Raw genomic sequence first — 23,333 nt, forward strand, 5'->3', positions numbered from 1 at the left:
AGTAATCCCAGCATTTGAATTTTTTCCCCTTAGCGAAGAACAAGGGAAAAGTTAATGAATGTGCTTTCTCTCTGTGGTCCAGAATCTGGCCTTCCGAAGAATCCATCAGTGAGTAACCATGAAAGCATGTGTAGGCTTTAAAAATTGTGTTACTCCATGAGGAAAGGGAAGTTATTCTGTCTTCTTCTTGGCTTTTTTAACTTACCCTGGCTTATGGTATTGACTGAGCATGAAAAAAACATGACTTGTCTCCCTGACACTCGGCAGCTGTGCTCTCACGTGGTCACCCAGTGAGATGTTAATTGAACATGCCGACCAAATGACACCTCTGCATTCACTGGCAGTGGAGGCCTGTGGTGGTTCTTAGGGCACTGATGTCTCGTGTAAAGAATGACAAAGCTGACAGATGGCTTTTCTTTTTTCGTGGGGGGGTCAGGTGGTATTTTCTTCTAATGAAGATTTGGAAGTTGGCGACCAACAGACGGGCCTCATTTCTGCCACGGACGACGTAATTCAAGAGGAAGAGGTAGCGGTGGAAGATAATACCAGTGAACAGCAGTTTGGAGTTTTTAAGGATTTTGACTTTTTAGATGTTGAACTGGAAGATGCAGAGGTAAGCATTTGGGCTTTCTATTGTAATATTTATAGAACAGTTGTAACTGTGTAAAAATTGAAGATTTGACCAGAGACTCTTTCCTTATTAAGGTCAGTGTAAGGTCAAAAGGATAAAAATCTGAATCAGTGTTGAGAACCGCCCTACCTGGTTTCAGAAGCTGTAGTCCCCTGTGGCTAAGGCTGAGTAAAGGACCTTGGGACCATAAGCCACTTAGGAGACAAAGCTCGTCTTCCTTGTAGAGGCACCACCTCTGTCCCCTATCTCTTCACCCTGCTTGGCCCTGGGCAGATGACTGGTTAGTCAATGACAGGCAAGATTCCTCAAAAGAGGGATGACCTAAGATAGGCATGGTCTCAAAGGGGCCCTCAGGGAAGGACTTGGGGGACTATAGAAAAAGGGGGTGATGGACCCTTGGCCCTCAGCTTTGATGTAGCCTGAGTCCTCATTCTGTCTGCAAGAAGTCTCCTGATTTCTTGGCTGCCTTACTTCCCCTGCCAGACTTAAGCCGGAAACAATGCTGGAGGAGGGTGGGCCCTGTGCTCCAAAGGGTGGGTTCCCTAGGGCATCAGGTCTAAGAAAGAATGCATAAAATGCAATGAAACCTACTCTTGCTAATGCCCTCAATTTAAATGATAAGGGTCCAAGCAGGAAGTGAGTTTGTTCTCCAAAGTTTTATGGCCCTTTAACTATCTGACCCTGACTCAGAATAAACAATGTTATCTATTGTTTAATCATTTGATGAGCTTTATGTATACACCCTGTATTCCTATGCAAACGAACCTAGTAAAAAAAAAACGCCTGTGAAGGAAAGGGTCAAGGTGTTCTCTTGAGAGAGTGGCTCTCCTCTTGAGAGAGTGGCTACACCATCCCTTTTCCTCCACAGGACTCCTTAGTCCTTGCGAATTTTTCCCCAAATGCCTTACTAAGTATCTATGCCATGTCATTGGTATATCTTTCAACAGAGAATTCAAGTCACCCATACAACACAACATATGCATTCATCATCTTTCATGATGGGACATTTCCTTTGTCTCCAGTCGGTGAGGTGGAGGAGTGAAATGTAATGGCTTTGTGCCCTGTCCCTCCGTGAGTTGTTGACAAGAAACCAGATCAGAGAGGTCCTCTTCTGTGCTCAGCCGCCCCTGCAGACAGGAGGCTATGACCACAGTGCCTCGTCAGACACACGGCCTTTACACTAGCCAGAGAGCTGTGCCGGCTTCTGTAGAGTAGTTCACCATTTTACCTTTTCCCGAAGACCCGATTGCACAGGTTCAGCAGCTTGTAGGGCAGCAGCTTTTAAACTCTCTTTTGGTACTGTGCGCCATAGCCAGTACATTTTGTGTCACATCCAAGCATGTACCTGCACACCTGCAAAGTAAAAGCTGCAGGAGTGTGTGTCCTCCCTCGGTGCTTTATGTGCCTCGATAGTTCCTATTCTCTTCCTTCCGTGTTATATTTGTTTTCCAAAAAGGCAGGTCACCACCCTCTAAAATGAATTTCACATCCACAACTTGGAAAACATGTTGTAGGAAATAGGACAGACTTGAATGAACAATGAGGCAAGAAAGTGGGATGGGCAAAGGGGCCTACTGCCCTGTCTCAAGGGCATGGGCGACTTCTGGATTCTTTTGTAGTTACTTGCTCTTTAGAGTTCAGAATTTAAAATTGTTAAAGGTAGGCCCTTGACATTTTTATAATGATAAAGTTATTGTTTGTTTTTTTTTTATAAAGAACACTATAAATGCTTCCAAGTTCACCCAGTACTCCAAAATGTCAGTGGCAATAAAAATGGCTTTTGAATACAACTTTTCTTCAATTAATTTGAAGATGTTTATCGTAAGTCTGTCTTTAACTCAAGTGATGGCATTTTAGGGAGAGTGCTGCTAATTCTGCCTCATAAATAGGCCAAATCAAATGATAGAGATTTTCTAAAATCTAAGTATAGTCTTTCTTAAAATATGGTAACAGGAAAGACTCTGCTGCAAAACAAACGTAACTGCTAATGAAATCCTGAAAGCCCACAATGTGTATTTGTTCTTCACCAACTACGTGCTGAGGGCGTTGCTGCTGCTGTGTGTGCTAAATAATAGTGCGTGACACAGGTTCTGGGAAGGCGGCTTTTCAAGCTCTGACTCTAGCAGAGCTCAAGGGCTTCTAGGATGTACCCTGAGAAGGAGAGAAAGGTCCAAGGGCCGATGGCTGGAGCTCCTGGCTCAGCCAGATCAGCTCCAGTTTCACTCATCAGTTTCATGCAGTTGACTTTCATTTTGATTCTCATTTGAAATAAGTGTTCCTCTGCTTTATTTTCTTTTTAAAAAAAGGATTTGAAAACCTCTGCTCTGGACAATCCCCCTTGAGTAAAGGAACAAAGATTATTCTTGCTAGCTGACTCACTGTAATCTGTCATATCAGGGCTTAAGAGTTGTAAGAATGATAACCTTACAGGGGAAGGATCAGCTTAGAATAACAGAAATTTAACTTCTGTATATCTGGGGTGAAATAAAATTTGTCATATTTCCTCTTAACCGTTTAAAGTTGGCAAAAGTAATGTTTTGGTAACTGTAACATCTTAAACTGTTTTATAATAAGAAATGATTGTTTGATTTAGTCAGAACTGTCCTACAGTCTAAAATAATTATGACCTCGCATGTTGTCAGCTGCATGTCGGTATTTTACTGTAAGTCAGTTTTGCATTGTATCAAGTATTAAATCTGTGTAAGTTTTGAAGAGTTTTTTAAAGTTTGTGTTGCTGAAGTGTATCGAAGAAATGTTGTTTTAAGTGTCTGTCTGACTTGCTCACATATTTTGCATTAAAAAGTAATTTAAATCACATGTTGGCTTCCTGCACAAAGCTTAACCCAGAGCTTGAATCAGTCTTTGAGTTAGAGAAATCACAACAAGTTTTCCCCAGAAGTGCAGTGTATATTTAAATGTTTGTCTTCGTTCTTTCTAATTCTGTGTATTTTCCTTTTTGCTAACCAGGAGCTGCAGGTAAGTTGCAGCCTGGTGTTGTGGGTTGTTTATTTGTTGTCTGTGATGTTTTTGTCTTCTCTGTGACCTCATTTGTGTTTGTGTATTAGACTAGAAATGGCCTAGATAAGTAGATTTAGTTGGTCCCCAGTAATACAACATAGAAAGTAAAGAAAATTATTTAGTTAAAACAGGTTATCAACCAGATATTTTGATCTCTTGAAATATAAATGTTTATTGCTATTTTAAAAGTTTCAAGAAATTGAAGGGCTGATTGAAACTCTGCTTACGACAGTGCATTAAGTACTTTTCATCTCGGTATATGTTTTCCTGGCATATTACATTTACTGTCATTGTAAGCTGTATTTGAGGCCTTAGAAACCATGTCTTGCTTTTCCAGGGAGAAAGTATGGACAACTTCAACTGGGGAGTCCGCAGGCGCTCGCTGGACAGTATGGACAAAGGGGACACGCCATCCCTCCAGGAGTACCAGTGTTCCAGCAGCACCCCCAGCCTGAACCTGACAAACCAGGAGGACACGGACGAGTCCTCAGAAGAGGAAGCGGCCCTCACAGCCAGCCAGATCCTCTCACGCTCGCAGATGGTACATAGCCACCTTCTCACACAGTGACAGCTGGTCTCCTAGTGCTCTTAGCTTCCAGCCTAGTGACTGCTGCTTCCTGATACTCTGTTTTTCATTTCAGTTTGGGTAACATGCACACGTGAAATGAAAATACAGAATCACAGCAGTAATGGAGTATTCCATTATCCATGACAGGACTACATCTTGAAGTAGATAGTGCACACCCGTTCGCTGAAACACCTTATGCTGCCTCTCTCCTAGGAGTGGCGAGTTGTTCTGGGCACTTTCAGAGGGCCTCCTCTTGACTGGTGCCTGGTTTTAGTACCAGTGTGGACACCAACACTGCTTAAATTCACTACCTTTTTTCTTTCCCAGTTAATGTGGAAAGATTGAGCACAACTCTGGTCTTTTTCACATTCAAGTCAGTTAGATGGAGGTTCTGACTTGTATCACAAGAGCTAGATGGCAGTGTTAAAGAAGGAATGAAAAAAATGAGAAAAAGAAGACTGCGGGTAGTGTGTCCTGTCGGGAATGTGGGAGTGGAGGAAGGCCAAAGGTGCCGTGGGAGCAGGGTTGGTGCTGGAAGCGGCCGTGTGAGGAGCAGCTACCACGGTGATCAGGGATCGGCTGGCCAGGACGGGCATAGCCCGCAGCTGCGCCGCTGTTCTGCAGGTGCCTGTTCCACACTCAACGAAACCGTGCCTCTCGTTAATTGGGACCCATTAGTTCTGCACCCAGTTTGCTGGGAAGGCATTGGCAGTGATGTCGAACGGAAGGCTGAGCTGGTTTTAGACCACATGTAAAGTTGTCAGTTTGTGATTGGCTTCTTGTGACCTCATTTTTCAGCATCTCATTGTTGCCCCAATATGTCTCTAACTAATCCCCCCCGCCATTTAACCATTAGAAGGACAATAGTTACGATTCGCTGAGTGTTTAAGATGTGCCAGTGTCTGTTCATGGTTACTTACATGTATTAGTCACTACAACTCCTGGACCACTAGAGGTAAGGATGGTTGTTGCAGCCCTGCAAGTTAAGTGGCTTGTCCTGGGCCACACAGCCAGTAGGTGGGAGTGCACCAGGGCCTCTAGGCCCACACCTCCCATGCATGGCCTTCCATGGGACTATTTTCAGTTACAAGAGTGGTTGAGTTACTGGTGACAGTGGCCAAGTGAATGACAGGCCCTCGCTGGAGTCAGAGTGCAGGCTCTGAAGCTGTGGCATTGCCACTGCCCAGCAGTGTAACTGTGGCCAAGATACATAGTGTCCCCCTTGAAAAAGGGCTCCTGACTGTGTCCCCCTCATGGGAACTTCATGAGGAGGAAAGCCACCCAGCCCGCAGGAAGCACTCACTGGAGGTTAGCCGCACGAGCTCCATGGGGCAGGACCGACTGCCTCCTTGTAAGGCCAACCCCCCGGTCAGCGGTAGTGAGAGGAAAAAGAACGTAAAGTTCCTTCCTCCTCATGGGAAAAAAATAGGTTTTGCCTTCACCTACTTTGCATCACTAACTTAATATTTCTCGTGTTAAATATTTACCATGAGCCCTGGCTGGTGTAGCTCAGTGGATTGAGCACAGGCCTGCAAACCAGAGGATCGCAATTCAATTCCCAGTCAGGGCACAGGCCTGGGTTGCAGGTCAGTTCCCAGCAGGGGACGCACAAGAGGCAACCATACATTGATATTTCTCTCCCTCTCTCCTTCCCTTCCCCTCTAAAGATAAATAAGGTCTTAAAAAAATATTGACCATGAAAAATTTACAACCCTGCTTAAGAGGAAAAAGCGTAATATTTTCCTTTATTCTAATTACTACCACTTTTCAAAGAGTACAAACCAACTAATGATAGACTATCGTGACAACCACTTCATTGTCCTAATTCTTTTTGTAATACTGAAATTTCATGGTTTCAGCCTACATAAGGGGACAGCCAGTTCAGCATTAAATTAGCCACACTTCCTGAGAAGCCATTGTGTGCTGGGCACTGAAGCCACAGGGAGGAGCCCCTGGCTCACCAACGCTCAGACCCCTGAAAACACAGAGCCTCACCCTAAAAATAGGAATTTCAGTTCAAGATGAACATAGTTCCATAGAGCTCCTCCCCTTTGATAGCTTTGTTTAGCAAACGTAACCTGTACAAAGGGTATTTCAGTTCTGCTGATGGATTTGCTGCATGCATTAAGAGTACCAGTTCTGATAGACCACGTGGGGTAAAAGGCAATTTCAGGAAGTCAAAGAAGCTCTTGCTAACTCACCTCCTCCTCCCCCTGCCCCAATTATCTTATGATAAAGACATGTTTCTTGTGGCTCTTGTGACTGACACTGACTCGTAAATAAATTCCTTATTTTACTATTTTTCCTTTTAGTTAAACAACGATTCTGCTGTGGATGAAACCGTGCTGGACCATTCTGACTTACTTCTTCAGTCTCAAGACTCCACCGGCAGCATCTCAACAGAAGAAGTGCTTCAAATCAGAGATGAGACCCCAAGTCTGGAGCCTTCCCTAGACAATGCTAACCGCCAGCTGCCTGAGGTGGGGAGAAATGGGGGCTGGTGCATGGCCAACCTGGGCTCTTTCTAGCGCTCTGTCACGTCCCTTGCTTTTCTTTCCGAAGAGCGTTCGTCTGATAATGCTGATGATTTGATTTGTGTCCAGTATTTCTAACCTGGTGGGTTGTTTTTAAATGAAAGTCAGTTCTGATGATAAAATACAGCTGATGGATTAAGGAAATGACCTACAGGTTAAAAATAATCTTGAGCGTTTTTAATGAGCATTTCATGTTGCAGAATGTGATTAGGTTCACGTACAGCCGCTTCTCTGGGCATGGGAGCGTCTTCTGTGGTGCTGTGTCTTCTCTAAGGACTGCTTTTGGTTTTCCGTTCCCTTTTGCTTCGTAATTGGGTTTATGTAATTGGTGCTGTGATTGGGATGGAAACCTCAGGCCAGCTGTGTTAGCAGTTGTTTAAATGAAATCTTTTAAAAAGACTTTGGAGCTACTAGTATCGTGCTCTTTGGGAAGGCCTGTGAGAAGTAAGCCAGATTCCGAGCTAATGACTGACTAAAAATAAGTAAGTATTAGTTTTCTTGGTGTTCTTTTTTTTAAGATTATTGTAAATACTTTTTTTTGAAACTGTAATTGTGTAGCTCTGTCATAGGTGCTTTTATGCCTTCGTGACCATTAGGAAAATACTATACGTTTTTCATTGTTCACCAAATTCATGTAGTTAGATCTCATCATTTTAGTAAGTTGCATTCTCACGCTTTTAGTAAGCTGATAATGCATTTTTACATCTTTAACAGTAAGCAGACATATTTTGAAATGAAGGCATTTTGGCAACTTTTTAAAAATGCTCACACTAGTATAGCTGAAGTTTAGACAGTTTGATCTAGCAAGTATTAATTGAGATTTTACTAAATGCTGGGCATTCAGTTAGGTGCTAGAGAGAGAAATAAGGCATGATCCCAGCTCTCCCAGGTGCGTTATCTATTAAGGGAGACAGAGAAGGTTAAAAAGTAGCATTATATTCCAGTATGAGAAACCCAATAACAGACATGTTCAGATTCAAGGCTTTGTGAAAGTCAGAGGCTGATCAGCTGTGCGTACAATAACAGTGGTAAAGGACAGGCTTCATGGCGATTGGGATATTCCAGGCCGAGGGGCAGCACGTGGAAAGACGTGGCAATGTGAAGTAACATGGTAGGTTCAGGAACAGCAGGAAGTTCAGTGTTTGTAGAATTAATGTAAGAGGAGGAGCAATAGGAGAGATAGTTAGGGCCTAATAAGGTATGAAGGGCCCTGTATGCCAACTAAAGACTTTGACTTCATATTACAAGGAAAGAAAGTTATAAATTTTCATTCTTTTAAGATACGCCTGTGACAATGCTGGGCACTGTTCCTGGCACTGATCTAAGCACTCTGTGAAACAAAGGCTCCTGGTTTCATGGAGCCTATTCCAGTAGGGGAGACATAGTACATGGTCAAACAAATCAAATGTAAATACTGCATCAGAAAGTGATTGTCTTACCATTCATACTGACAACATCTAACAGCAGTGTGGACTTGGTGAGGGAGAATGTTGGAGAGGGTGCCATTTGAGGTGAAGCCTAAGTGACAGGAAGGAGCCAGTCCTTGGCGATGCAGTGAGAGAATGTTCCAGGCTCAGGGAGCATCAGTGAAGGAGGCCCTGGAGTATCTGAAGGACAGCAGGCTGGCCAGTGGGGCACAGTGAACACCCACGGGAGCGTGGAGGGAGGTGGAGGTGGGGTCAGAGGGTGGGCTCCTGTGATCGCTTTTAGAGGCCACACAGCAGGCAACCACTGGAGGATTGTAAGTGGAAGCACGTGATCTGATTATGTTTATCTTTTTAAATCTCAGCTTTTCTAATGGAGAAAGCAAAGTAGGTTCTTATACCTGCTACAGGGAAAGATTATGGTCTCACTGTGTTTTAGTAAAGTCTCCATGGGAGGTGGGGATCTTGGATTGGACGAGGCTGAGATAAGGAGATAAGAATATTAGCAAGATAGAAGGGGAGCCTGAACTAAGACTGAGTGCTTGACTGTGAGAAATGTTTACAGGAGAAAACTGACACGGTGTAGAGGTGCACCTTAAGTAGACAGACTGCACTGCTTTTCAGCTGTTGGGGGGAGGCTTGTTAAGTGGACGTGAACTGCTAGTTACCGTTCTCCTTAGAAACGTGGAGCAGGAGACCGGCGCCGGAAATCCATTCTTAAGAAAAGTGGTATGGAGCCTTCCCTGGCTGGTATAGCTCAGTGGATTGAGCGCGAGCCTGTGAAGCGAAGGGTTGCTGGTTCGATTCCCAGTCAGGGCACATGCCTGGGTTGAAGGCCAGGTCCCCCAGTAGGGGACACATGAGAGGCAACCGCACATTGACATTTCTCTCCCACTCTTTCTCCTTCCCTTCCCCTCTCTCTAAAAATAAATAAACAAAATATTTTTAAAATTAAAAAAAAAAGAAAAGTGGTATGGTTAATGGTTGTGTGTTTGAATTTTGTTGAGCAAATATGGAACTCTTATTTTTTGGTTATTAAAAAGCTACAATCATAGTAAAGCACCTCCTAGAAATACTTTATTTTTATTGGAAACTCATGTATTTCCATATAGTATGTTGGAAACTGGTATTTCGGATGGGCATCCAATCATTCATCTAACGTTTCTTAATGGGCTCGCCCCCAAGGTGCCCTGAAGTTCCGAGGCTACTTCTGTTTGCTGAAGAATAAACACTTCAGTTTACGAGGTTTTTTCCTTTCACAGTACTGGATTTCATTATTACCATAAACTTTGTGAACTGGTGGATGAGAATGAAGGAGGTATTTTTAAACCATAGTATATCATTTAGAAACAGCTATATGGACATTAAAACCATCACCCGAAAGAATGCTGCCCACAAGAAAACAAGTTTGTATCTTGGGTATAGTGGCCTGATTTGGTTTCCCCTGCTGTGCTTAAAAATGTCAAATGACCCAAAATTGCCCCCATTTAAAAAAAAGTATGAAAGCACCAAGGTATTGAAGTAAAAGCATAACTCTGTTACTTAAAGCATTTTCTTAAGATGAGAAATATAACTAACTTTACTATATTTTATGAAGAAAAATCCATCCTTAGAGTTGAATCTTTCTTTTAAATTATGTCAATATCAGAAAGCTAAATCAATAGGCTACAGTATGTCGTGACAGAAACTTCTGGGTTCTAGAAGGGATTCCATTCTGAACTTGTGTTTGTTGGAGAAGCCTTTACAGAGGATTTCTTCTAGTATTTATAATAATTTAGAGGCCAGTTCATGGATGACAGAAATTATTCCTTATAGGTATTGAGTTTTTTAGCATAACAAAGTATGTTTGTGTGTGTGTGTGTGTGTGTGTGTTCATTTGTCTAATAAGGAAATTTGATTTTCATAATCTATAAATATAAACCTGGAATCCATTCCATTAGCCCAAAAGCATTCTGTTCATGAAATCTAGGTGTTAAGAAAAATTCAGCCCTGACCTGTGTGGCTCAGTTGGTTGGGCACTGTGGCACCAAGTGAAAGGTTGCTGATTCGATTTCTGCTCAGAGCACGTGCTGGGGTTGTGGGTTTGGTCCCTGGTTGAGGTGCATATAGGAGGCAATGGATCAATGTTTCACACATCGCTGTTTCTCTTTTTCTCTTTCTCCTTCCCTCCCCCTCTCTCAAAAAAATAAATAAATAAAATGTCTTTTAAAAAAGAGAAATATTAGATTATCTTAGATGACCAAAATTATCATCAGGAGTTGGAAGGAGATGATAAATGGGTATAACACAAAGGATTTTTATATCAACAAAACCTAATGTATATGATACTATAACAATGTATATAAGTCATTATACATTTGTCCAAACCCGTAGAATATACTACACCAACAGTGATTCAAATATAAACCATAGACTTTGGGTGATAGTGATGTAATTATAACAAATATATTTCTCCGGTAGGGAATATTGATAAAGCAGAAGTTGAGGCATGTGTATGGCTAGAAATTTCTGTACCTTCTGCTTTATTTTTTTGTAAACCTAAAACTTCTCTAAAAATTGTCTATTTTTAAAAAATATTCAGCATATATTATAGTAATAGTTACAGATAAAACATCAATCTTAAAATTATTATTTAAGAACAAATGACTAACGAAAAATAAGCACATTAAACTAAGAAGTATGTTGGATTATTTTAACCTGATATGTTTCAATTGATGTAGAAGGAAAAATTAAGAATAAAAACTTTAGGTATAGAAATGTCTCTAGCACTATCACATAACCTACCTTTCCAAATAACCGATGCTTACCCCTTTTGTGGTGAAGTCATTAAAAAGGAAAATTTCAGATGGAAAACTTTGAGTGTGTTAGAAAAGAAGTTAAAGTATTATTCTGTGAAGACAGTCCCTTCATGCCCCTTTGTATTCTCTTGCTATATTTCTGTGCCTTTGACAACTTTGAATTCCTTTTCCCTGAAATACTATCGATCTTAGCCTGGGCTGCTATGACAAAATACCATAAACCAGGTAGCTTATCAACAGTGGAAATGTGTTATTTCTCATAGCTCTGGAGGCAAGAAATCCAAGATCAAGGTGCCAGCCAGCCAGTTAACGGCCTGGTGAGGGCACTCCTCCTGGTAGCAGGTGGCTGTTTCCTTGCGGTGTCCTCTGGTGGAAAAAGACCTAACCAGCTCTCTGGCCTTTGGCTACGAGGGCACTGAGCCCATTCATGGGGGCTCCACTCTCATGACCTAATCACCTCCTGAAGGTTCCACCTCCTAATACCATCTCATGGGGGTTTAGGGTGTCAAGATGTGAATTTTGGAAAGACAGAAACATTCATTCCACAGCACTGTCTCCACGCCATCTTTGCCACAGCCCATCACACTTCCTCCAGCCAGATGTGGTCTTTCCCCTCTTTGAGTACCAGCAGGGTTTTCTCTGTCACTTACGATATTTACCTTTCTCTCACCACATTCTGTATTATTGTCATCTGCATATTAGCCTTAACCCCATTAATAGATTGTAAACTTTGTCATTAGTCATTTATTTCAGAGCACCCAACCCAGATCTGGTCAAAATCCTTTTTATTATATAAATGAATTTCACAGATGAAAAAATGAAGGCCCAAGCTAGTGGTGAAAAGTCAAGGGTTCTGACTTTCACTTCTAATATTTTGGAAGGAAAATATTATCTTTATCCATGAAAGAAAAAAGATAAGAAACTACTGTAAGACTATGGAGTAACTTAGGTTTAAGTACTAAAAGAAGCTGATCTTTATTTCTAAAATTGTTAGGGACCAATAGTGCTTATTTTCAAACTGATTAAATGAATATCCATACAAGCTTTCATTATCACTTGGGGTTGGAAGAATGCAGTCATCCTATTTGATAAATGAGTTTGTGATTTTTAAAAATAATTTTTTAATTTGAGTTTGTGATTTATTTAATTTTCAAAAATAAAAGTGTAAAATTTCCCAGTGCTTTCTGAACTGTAACTCACTGAAGAAATGAGGTATTGTGGTCTTAATACTGAAAACTAAACATCACAAGTGTTCAGCTCACTTATGCCAGTAAGACCGTGAACTGTCATTGTTTCAGTTCGGAATCCTCCTGATTGGTCAGAATCTATTCTTGACCCAAGAGCAGCCCAACAGGACCCGTGGATTAACTGTTTTCGATGACTCGCTCTTATATCCAGAATTCATCGAGTATAATGTTCTGGTATAATGAAAGAAATTATATTTCATATGAAAGAGAATTTATAGTAATATAAACCTCTTATATAGAATTAGACTGTGTATGAAAGAAGACATTTTGCCTAAGTATTTCTAAGCACATCTAAATCCTATTAAGAGAACTCCTTAGGTTTCTGTATGGCAATAGGTGATACATATTAATTTCAAATATTTTAAAACCTGGGACCATTTTTAAAAATTTTATATAATCAGTCTAAAGACCCCCAAAATGAACTATATAAATGAAGACAACTTAATAAAATAGTTGTATATTGGTGGAAATTGTCATTTATTCTGTGTTGATAAAATCATCTTTGTTTTAACTTTAGTAAAGCCCATAAAAAATTATTGTTTTTACAGGATACAAGTTCCGTATTAAAGGAGGAACAGGCTGTAACGGCCTTTGACGGTGAAGGGTCGTATATAATCCCAGAACAGCAGGGCTCTCTGGTCCGTCGGGGAATTCCTGATTTAGAGGAAACGGACATGCCAGAGCCTCCGGCTCCCGAAAGCTACCCAGGGTCAGTCTGCGAAGAAGATGTCACCTTGGCTTTGAAAGAACTAGATGAACGGTGTGAAGAAGAAGAAGCCGATTTTTCTGGACTGTCTAGGTGAGGGTGGTGTCACAAACACTTGCACAAGATGATGCCTTCTGTCCCGTGCCCTCCCAAGTGTGACCTGCTGTCCCAGCTTACTCACTCTTATTTCTGTGTATGTTTTAGTCTAGAATCGTACTGTCTTCATTTTTAAAGATAACATGACTTGCTGTGATGGGTTTGTTTTCTGTTATTAATATTCACTTAAAATAAAAAGGCATTTCTCAGAGCACTGTGACATTATGCTTTTAGAGGCACAGCAGATACCTATTTTGGCAGACTGCCCAATGGCCGGATGTTAAAGTCAGTGCTGGGCCATGGCCAGAGCCAAGTATCACAATCATGGAATGAACTTTGTGGTACCAGAATAAACCAGAAATATATCAAAAAATCATTTTACGGTTTCATTATTGGTGGTCAGATTTTTCAGGTTGGACATATAATGGGCAGAAGTGATGATTTCTTTGTACTGTGAAATGTTAGACTGTTCTTTTAATCTTTTTTTAATCCTCACCTGAGGACATTTTTTCATTATTTCTAAGAAAGAGGGAGAAAGAGGGGGAGGGAGGAAGAGCGAGAGAGAGACCTCAATATGAGAGACAAACATCCAATAATTGCCTTCTCATGCATGCCCCAACCGAGGGTGATTGAACCCACAGCCTGGCTATGTGCCCTAACCAGGAATCAAACCTGCAACCTTTTGGTCAATGGGACAGTGCTCCAACCACCTGAACCACACTGGTTAGAGCTAGACTGTTCCTTTTAAACATTTCTCTAGTCAATAATTTGAAGCTCCTGGACAATTACTGTTATACAAAAATTAATATTTAGTAATCAAGTATGTCGATTTTACTTGTGCGGTAAAAATTGTTCAGTTATACTTCAAGTGATAATAGAGCTTTAACACATACAAGTGAGGAAATTTTTCACTGTTAGCATATCTACACTGCTTCCCTGTGTCTGAAAGCGCACACTCAGTAACAACACCTGTTCACGCCTCTGACTTGGACATGACAGTAGCCTATCCAGTCCCTCACTCACTGATCTTCCGCAAGTCCAGGGCTGCCAGAAATGACGTGGAGGTAGATATCCAGCTATTTATCTTTCTGAAAGGCTGAAGCCAAACACTTGACTTTGGCCAAGTACTGGAGCTGAAACAGAACAGAGCATTTCTACTGTTTATAGAGAGACATTAGGCTTATAAGGGTACATTTTGTTCAAATCAATCACCGCAGTGACATTCAAGAAATTAAACTTTTTAAGGTATAACTTTGCTTTTCACTTCAGGTGTCTGCTTTATTTTTATCTTCCCCCTGCAACCTTTACTCAGAACCCTCTCTTCTGTATGAACCACTCCATAATGTCTGTAATGTAAGTGTTACAGAGCTGCCTTGTAATGTGAAGCAGGCCATTGGAAGACCTTGAGTAACACATTTCTCCACGGACTGTCTGATGCAGGCTCCATTTCATCGTCAAGACCCAGCGTTCTACACTTCTTTGTAGACTGTCCAACCCAGAAACATCCTTGTCTTTTTTATTGTTTCATTTTTCTTTATCATCTGGCTGTTAGGATTATAAATTTCTTAAAGCAAATGGCTAGGTCTTATGTTTCTTTTGAGTAAAATCTGTTATTGACACACTGCTAAGCACATAGTATGTGCTCAGTGAAATAGCTGAGCTCATGCTGTGTGGTCAGGGCTTTTATTGGGTTTGGACTCGAAGTCCTGGGTTCAAATTCTGGTTCTGTCATTTCCTACCCAATAATCAAAGCACGCTGTTTAACCTTCCTGCACTTTTATTTCCTCATTCAGAAAACCGAGATAATAACAGTACCCAACCCTCATAAAGCTGCAGTCAAAATTGAATGAAACAGTCCATAGAAAGCACCTAACACAGCCCTTGACACAAAAGCACATGGCCAAAATCTTTTAAATATTTTCACTATAATTTGGACCTCCAAAATTGGCCATTTAAAATGAAAGTCTTTTTTTAAAAATAATTTATTGAGGCAAATTGGTTAACATTAAATAAATTTCAGGTGTATGTTATAACTTGTTATCTGTATACTCTTGTGTGTTCACCACCAAAAGTCTACTTTTTTCTGTTAGCATATATTTGACCTCTTTACCCAATTCATCCTCCTCCACCTCCCTTCCTTTCTGGTAACCACCATTCTATTGTCTATGTCTGTGAGTTTGTTCATGTAAAATGAAAGCATTCTAATCCGAATTATTCATAGCCATTACTGAAATTAGTCGATAGTGCTAGCATATCATAGGACGGGCATTGCTTTCAAGTAGTCACATGAAATTAGATCTTTAATTCCAAAGGTGCTAAGTAGAAAGGACATGGAAATCTGCTTATTTGTGCTTTTTCCTGCTTTCTTACAAAGTTTAGTTTGTTGTGCATTCATAAAAATAATCTGTATTGGATAACTAAAACTGTTTTAAGAAATCGAGTCTATTCTTTTGAGATAGTGTTACGATTACTGTGGTATTTGTGTTAACAGTCAGGATGAAGAAGAACCAGATGGTTTTCCAGACGTGCAGACATCCCCTCTACCGTCACCGTTTCTTTCTGCCATAATAGCCGCTTTTCAGCCGGTGGCCTGTGACGACGAGGAGGAAGCCTGGCGCTGCCACGTCAACCAGATGCTGTCTGACTCCGATGGGTCCTGCGCCGTGTTTACATTCCATGTGTTTTCCAGGCTGTTTCAGGTCGGTGAGGTTTAATGTTTCTGAATTGATGTTATTGTTACCTGATCAAGTTACAGGTTTGGGGTCTTAAATCAGTGTTTAAGGGTCTCAAATTTTAATATTCTCACTGATTTTCTTCAAAAAAAATTGTTTTCCTGCCCAGACTGATGTAACTCAGTGGGTTGGATAACGTACTACAAACTGAAAGGTTGCCGGTACAATTCCCGGTCAGAGCACATGACTGGGCTGCAGGCCAGGTGTCTGGTGTGGGGCGTTGCAGGCCAGGTCTCCAGTTGGGGGCGTGTGGAGGCAATCACCGATGTTTCTCTTGCACATCAGTGTTTTTCTCCATCTCTTTCTGCCTCCTTTCCCCTCTTTCTAAAAACAAACAGACAAATTAATTAATTAAATCTTTAAAATTTTTCTTTCCTTAGAGTGTGGTATTACTGAATTTACATTGTGACGAACCACTGCTGGTACTTTATACAATGCCTATGCAGATATCTCTAAGGCAATTAGGATGAAACTTCAAAACAACTAAAATTCTCTGCAGTACACCAGGCACCGTGAGAGACACCAAAGAAATAAAAAGCATGATCCCTGCCTTCCCTAAGGAGCGTACAGTCAATAATATCATTAAACAGTTTAAATGCCAAAGAAATTGGTACTTTTTATTACTGTGTGGAGACCTTAAAAAATTTAGCTAAAGTTGCTTCCAATCCTAAAAATAATAGTAACAACAAGCTAACATTTTGAGTGCTCACTACATGCTAGGCACTATGCTGAACTCTTTAAGTATTTAATTCTTATGACAGACCTATGGAATGTGAATGCATTTTTAGCATTCTGTAGCTAGAGTAACTTAGGCACAGAGAAATGCCACCATTTAAGTCACTAGCCTCTGAACTGCCCACCACGCTGCGGCCCAGCTGCGCAGACTACCTGGTCTCATCGAGGCTCTCCCAACGGTTCCAGCCTCCAGGCTCTCCCTCCTGGAAGCGCTGTACTGCTCATTCACTGGGGCGTTTATTCTGTAGTTTTTGCATTGCTACTTGATTTTCTGTTTACATTCTTTTTTTTTTTTTTTGGCATTCTAAGTTTCTTAATGCCTGAGGTTGTGCGTTAGGCTTTTTAAATCATAGTGACACCTAACAGTGCTACACATACACACATAGGTACACAGTAATTATCTGTATAGTAGTATATTAATATTAATTATAGCTAGTATATTAATATTACTATTATATTAATATATTCTAATCCATTGAGTGCTCACTGTGGCCCCGACATCTGATTTTTTTAAAAATATTTTATTTATTTATCTTTAGAGGGGAAGGGAAGGAGAGAGGGAGAGAAACATCAAAGTATGGTTGCTTCTCATGCATCCCCTGCTGGGAACTGGCCTGCAACCCAGACATGTGCCCTGACTGGGAATCGAACCGCGATCATGTGGTTCGCAGGCCCCCGCTCAATCCACTGAGCTACACCAGCCAGGGCTGATTGTTTTATTGGAATGAACATTCATGAGTTTTGAGACGATACCACTCTTAATGTACTTTTATGACTTTAATTAAAGTCAGACGGCAGCCCCATAGCCAAGGATGGTAAACTACATTTACCAAAAGTTTCTTTCAGTTAGAACTTAACTTTAGAAGAGCTAATTCCTCAGAAATGTGAGGCCTTTACTTCTAGAGCATACTCCTAATGTCTCAAAAAAAATTTAAAACCTCAAGAACTGGGGGTAGGTGAGGGGCATGTGCCATTGGCTATACTGTTTTGTAAATATTTGATCATTTTTAGAAATTCATGTTTCCTGAAGAAGTGCCTAAAAACATGGCTTTACGGATCAGTCACTAGGATTCTACATATTGCTACAATATTTTAAAAGAAAACATTGCCCTAATTAATAAAGTATGCTTCTTTACTTAAAAATGAAAAGAGGCCTTCTTAGGAAATATCAAACTTTTCCATATGATTTTCTCCATAGACAATTCAAAGAAAGTTTGGAGACATAACTAATGAGGCAGTCAGCTTTCTTGGTGAGAGTCTGCAGCGCATTGGTACCAAATTCAAAAGTTCATTGGAAGTGATGATGATGTGTTCAGAATGCCCAACAGTCTTTGTGGATGCTGAAACAGTAAGTTTTTACTGAGGGCTTGTTATAAAGACTAAATTTGAATGGCATCATTTGATAAATAGGCTATTTAAGAGGTAATTCAGCATTGTAAAGTGTAAAGGCTCACATTTCAACTTGATTATAAATATCTAGCAGAATACAATTCCAGTATATCATAGGCAGTGGCTTGTGACTATTCCTGCCCCTCCCCGGCCTACTAGGGAAGGAGGCTAACAGAATCATGCTTGAGAGATGAGTACTTTTTTCATGATGCCTGAATGAAAGTGGGGAGGGGAGGACTAGACCTCCCCCACTGAGAACCCAGAGCCCCTTGGTCTTCCTGGCTTGTTTCCAAACACATTCCTATGTTGTGCATTAAGATACTGAGTGAAACTAAGGTTTAAGAAGCTTCAAAGGTGTTGCTTTCAAGGTATGTACTGATCCAACATGCCATTTCTTGCCTGTCAGACCAGTTTTTTAAGGCTGTCTTCAGATGCCTTAATACAGATGTCTTAAGAATGTCTTCAGATGCCTTAAGGCAGCTAGTCCTTGCTGACATCCTGGAGATCCCACTTGATTCTTATTCTGCTTCAATGGAAGATTAGCCCTTAGTGTGGGGCACTGGCACCAATTTGGGCCACAAACCAACAGAAATTCCATGACCCAAAAGTTGCTGGTCTCATGGCTGTGACCAGAAACCATAACCTGGATCGCTGTGTTTCTGCTTTGACAGCTGATGTCATGTGATTTGCTGGAAACACTCAAGTTCAGTGTTTTGGAGTTGCAAGAACACCTGGATACCTACAATGCCAAAAGAGAAGCTGCTGAGCAGGTCAGTCTGTTCTTACTGTGTGAGAAGTATAGTTGGCCTATTTTTCCCCTCCAGTTTCTTATACCTTTTTTAAAAAAATTAATTAATTAAATGTGTTAGGGCAACATTGGTTAATAAGATGATATAGGTTTCGAAGGTAGATTTCTATGACACATGATCTGTTTATGGCATTGTGTCCCCACCACCCAAAGTCAAATCATCTTCATCACCATACATTTGCCCCTTTAACCTTTACTGCCCTCCAACCCCTTCCCTCTGGGAACCACCATTCTGTTGTCTGTGTCTAGGAGTTTCAGTTTCATGTCCCACATATGAGTGAAATCATGTGGTTCTTAGCTTTTACTGACTGATTTATTTCACTTAGCATGATGTTCTCAGGATCCGTCCCTGCTGCCACAAACGGCGGTGTTTCAACCTCTCCTACGGCTGAGCAGTGTTCCGATATATCTGTGCACCACATTCTTTTACAATCCTCTTGTGCAGTTCCGTTGTTTCCGTGTCTTGACCACCAGGAATAATGCTGCAGTGAACATGGGGGTGCATATATTTTTCAAATTTGGGGGGTAAGCACCCAGGAAAGGAAATGCTGGGTCATGTGGTAACTCCGTTCTTAACTTTTTGAGGACCCACCATACTGTTTCCGTAGTGGCTGTGCCAGTTTACATTCCCACCAGCAGGGAATGTGGGTTCCTTTCCTCCACAGCCTCGCCAACTCTTGTTCTTACCTGTCTTGCTGATGGCAGCCATTCCGACTGGTTGATGTGAGTTGTATCTCACTGCAGTTGTCCTTTGCAGTTCCGTAGTAACTAGTGAAGTTCAGCATCTCTTCCTATTCTCTTGGCCATTGTGTGTCTTCTTGGGAGAAGTGAGTGGGACTACATCCAACTAAAAGCTTCTGCACAGCAAAGACGACCATGTACAGAATGAAAGGGCAACCAGCAGAATGGGAGAAAATACTCTCAAACAGTAGCTCCAACAAGAGGTTAATGTCCAAAAAATACAAAGAAATCATACAATTCAACACCAAGAAAACAGTCCAGCTAAAGCATGGGCAGAGGACCTGAAGAGCAGTTTGCTTTGACACTGCAGGTGTTAGCCTGGCAGCCGCATCGCCGGGGTAGAAGAGAGGCCCTCTGAGCACTTGCCTCTGGGTTCTGCTGAGAAGAACGAATGTCTTTCTCTGGCTTTTAGAAACTGGCTAAGGGCACAGTGGAAAACAGTAGCTTTATAAGAAGTTTCTGTGTGGAGACTATGCAGTTGCTGTCCACATTGCAAGCGCGGACATAAAAGTGTTCCTCTGAGAACACATTATGATATTGTGATCTAGAAAATCTGCCGCCCGTGACAGAGTTGTGGTCTTTTTCCTGTGAGGGGGGTGTGTGCGTGGGCAGGTAAAGGCAGAAACGAGCATGTAGCAGATTGTGCATGTTACCTAAGGCCCATTTCTCCCACTCCAGTCTGGCACTGCAAAGCACAGTAGGTCTTTTCCCTGAGAGTTACATTCAACTAGTGGGGGAGGAAAAAAATGCTTTTTCTTTTCACACAATTGTATATAGTAGACTCTTTTCTCGAATAAATGGGTCTTTCATTAATAAGTATTAAGTATCTGTCACATTTAAAGGCCCATGAAAAAAATGAACTAAAAACCTGGTTCTTATTCCTTCAATAGTCCAGATAAGAATATAGGGCACAAATACTGTAGATGAATAATTTGTGACAAAAGTGAAGTGTCACTTAAATTATAGCCACGAATAAAAGAGACTTCCCAGAATTGTACAGAGCTAACAAAACTGATGCCACACTGTGATTTCCAAAGAAAGGTCACCTGGGCTAATAGAGGACTTCATGGAATAGAGAAGTGACCTTAGGTCTTGACAGATGGTAATTTTAGATTGGGGGACTATTTCAGAAAGAGAGTATGGCATGAGAAAATTCTTATATTAAGCCTTTCTCCCCTTATAAAAGTAAGGGATCTTAATATTTGGACTAAACGAATAATGACAGATTGGAGAGGAGGAAAGAGTTTCCAGCACCAGGAAGGAAAGCAGCAGGGTCTGGTTACTTACAGGTACGAGTGCTGCTCGCAAGGTGACCCGGGCTTGCCCTTCGTGCATAAGGACCTCACGGCCGTTTGGACGTGGGGGCGGCGCTGCTGGGCCAGGGAACGTGCATGTGTTCAGCTTCGGTAGATTCCGCCAAGCACTCTTCTAAAGGAGGTCGTATCCGTTTACAGCCTCTACACAAGTGCGAGCAAGAGTTACTGTTGCTTCACAGCTTTGCCACCACTTGGTGTTGCCAACTTTTAAAAACTAATTATGGTAGGTGTGTGATTTTGCATTTCCCCTGATGACTGTATGAGCACCTTTTCATAGAGATATCTTGTGAATTGTGCCTTCAAGTTCCTTGTCCATTTTTGAAAATGGGTTATTTGTGGTTTTCTTATTGATTTGTTGTACTTTATTTTAAACCCAAGCTTTTTATTGGGCATTTGTATTACAATACTCTCTGTGGCTAGCAGTTTCACTATCTTCATACCATCTTTCAATAAACAAAAGTTTATTTTTTAAATATTTTATTTATTTAGTTTTAGAGGGAGGAAGGAAGGGAGAAAGCGGAGAAAAGAAACATCAGTCGGTTGCCCCTCACATGCCCCACACTGGGGACCTGGCCCACAACCCAGGCATGTGCCCTGACTGGGAATTGAACCAGTGACTGTTTGGTTCTACTGAGCCACACCAACCAGGGCAGACGTTTTTTATTTTAATTAATTCCACATTATCATTCTTTTCCAATATGGTTAGTGACTTTTGTTTCTTCAGAAATGTTTGCCTACCCTAGAAGCCGTGGTAGACTGTTACAGTGGTAACCCTGGTGAAGACTGCCACTCTGTCTGTACCCCAGGAGATGGAGTCTGTTATCTGCCTCTCAGTCCGGAATGGCCTGTGACTCGTTCTGACCAATCAAATTTAGGAACGTTGCTGTGCAGTTCTGAGGTTAACACTTAAGAGGTGTTTCTTGCAGCTTCTGCTCTTGCCATCCTGCTGGTCAGAGTGTAAGTTGGTATAAATTCTGAAAAACTATTTGAGCTCTAGTCTACTGGAGGATGCGAGTCATGTGTAGGAGAAGGGAGACATCCCAGCTGCCACAGGCCGCATGCCAGGCATGGAGTGAAGCCAACGTTGAACTTCTGGCCCCAGTCAAGCCATCACATGACTGTCAACTCTGAGGGACCCTAGGCAAAACCAGAGGAAACCTCCCAGCCAACATTAGATTTGTCTTGCTGTTTCAAGCCATTCAGTTTTGGGGTGGTTGGTTTTACTGCAATACGTACCATTTATAATAAGAAAACATCAAATACCTACAAGTAAATCTAGTCAGAGATGCTCTGGAGCTCCACACAAAAATGCATAGGGGCATGAATAGTAAATATCCCCAGAGTAAAAACTGGGATCTATGTGGGGCTCCCTTCTGTACCTTCTTCTTCCACCCTAAATCCTGGCTGATGGTATTCAGCTTCTACAGATGTCCTTGGAGGGCTGGCCTTCTGCAAGCTGGTCCGTCCTGCCCAGAAGCCAAACCTCTCAGGTTAAATTTTAACGTCATTTGAGCCTGGAGTGAAGAAAACATGACAGGAAGCCTGACTAGATGTGAAGTGGAGGCACAGAGTGTCCACAGCGTCCTGCAGACACCCACTGGAATGGTGCGGGCCTGCACTGTCCAGGGTAGTGTGCAGCCCGTGGAACCAGGGGGTGGGGGTGTGGCTGTTAACACAATAGAAATCAAACAGTTAAGTTCCATAGTGCCCCTCAAAATGCTGTATCACTAGGCATACAATATATAAAATATTTAGAAAGAACAGGCCATTAAATAATTGATTGAAATTATTATTTCCAAATGTATTAATTTACGGGGACAAATTGAGCAATAGTGATGATGATGAAGTGTACAAGCATTTTAACGTTTTGTGTGAATAAAGACCACGTACAAATTCCGTGACAGATGTTGACTGAATGTTGCTGATAGGAGGAGGTCTTCTGGATAGCTTTTGATGACGGCTGCCAGCAGCTGTATCTCACCAGGAAAGCTCAACAAGAGCCAAGGGCTGGTGCAGTCTGGGGGCCGGGATAAAAGGGCCATGAGGTCAAAGAGACTGTTTTGAAATAACTGAAAGGTCTCATTTTAATTCTCTGCATGTAGAATGTTAAGCTGCAATTGAGAATTTTAAATGTATAGCACTGAAATATTTTTTTAAGATTTTTAAATATTTTTTAGAGAGGAGAAGGGAGGGAGAGAGGGAGAAAACATCAGTGTGTGGCTAGGGACCTGGCCTGCAGCCCAGGCACGTGCCCTCACTGGGAATCAAACAAGTGACCCTTTGGTTCACAGGCCGGCACTCCATCCACTGAGCCATTCCAGCCAGGGCAGCACTGGAATATTTTTGAAGGGTAAACTTAATGTAGCTTAGTACTGTTTTCCTCAAAATCCCAATGAAAATGTTCTAATGATTTCTTATGTATATTAATGTTACGTTTAATCCATCATACCTAATAAAAAAGAACTAAAATGTCAAAAGAACTGATAATACTGTATTAATATCAAACTGTCAAAACTGAGGAAGGAAACTTGAAAGCTCTTAGCTTTCACTTGAGCTTGGACTTTCTATGACTCGAGTGTCTTATCCTTTT

The 23,333-nt window shown here is 41.5% G+C and overlaps 1 protein-coding gene across 6 annotated transcripts in view; it reads left to right on the top strand.

The window, feature by feature from the left end:
• FRYL (FRY like transcription coactivator) overlaps nt 1-23,333 on the top strand; it is a 248,106-nt gene that overhangs the window by 216,384 nt on the left and 8,389 nt on the right. For 5 of the 6 annotated variants that reach the window (XM_037034140.1, XM_037034141.1, XM_037034142.1 and 2 more), the window contains 8 exons: nt 34-108; nt 437-613; nt 3,987-4,190; nt 6,530-6,697; nt 12,769-13,019; nt 15,514-15,721; nt 17,688-17,837; nt 18,550-18,648. In XM_037034140.1, coding sequence (XP_036890035.1) covers nt 34-108; nt 437-613; nt 3,987-4,190; nt 6,530-6,697; nt 12,769-13,019; nt 15,514-15,721; nt 17,688-17,837; nt 18,550-18,648 — 1,332 coding nt within the window. Of the gene's footprint in view, nt 1-33; nt 109-436; nt 614-3,598; nt 3,608-3,986; nt 4,191-6,529; nt 6,698-12,768; nt 13,020-15,513; nt 15,722-17,687; nt 17,838-18,549; nt 18,649-23,333 lie in introns of all 6 variants that reach the window. The other variant, XM_037034139.1, reaches the window with a different exon arrangement.

Source organism: Sturnira hondurensis, unplaced genomic scaffold, assembly GCF_014824575.4.
Source record: "Sturnira hondurensis isolate 20B ecotype Veracruz unplaced genomic scaffold, ASM1482457v3 Scaffold0022017, whole genome shotgun sequence".
Taxonomy (NCBI): domain Eukaryota; kingdom Metazoa; phylum Chordata; class Mammalia; order Chiroptera; family Phyllostomidae; genus Sturnira; species Sturnira hondurensis.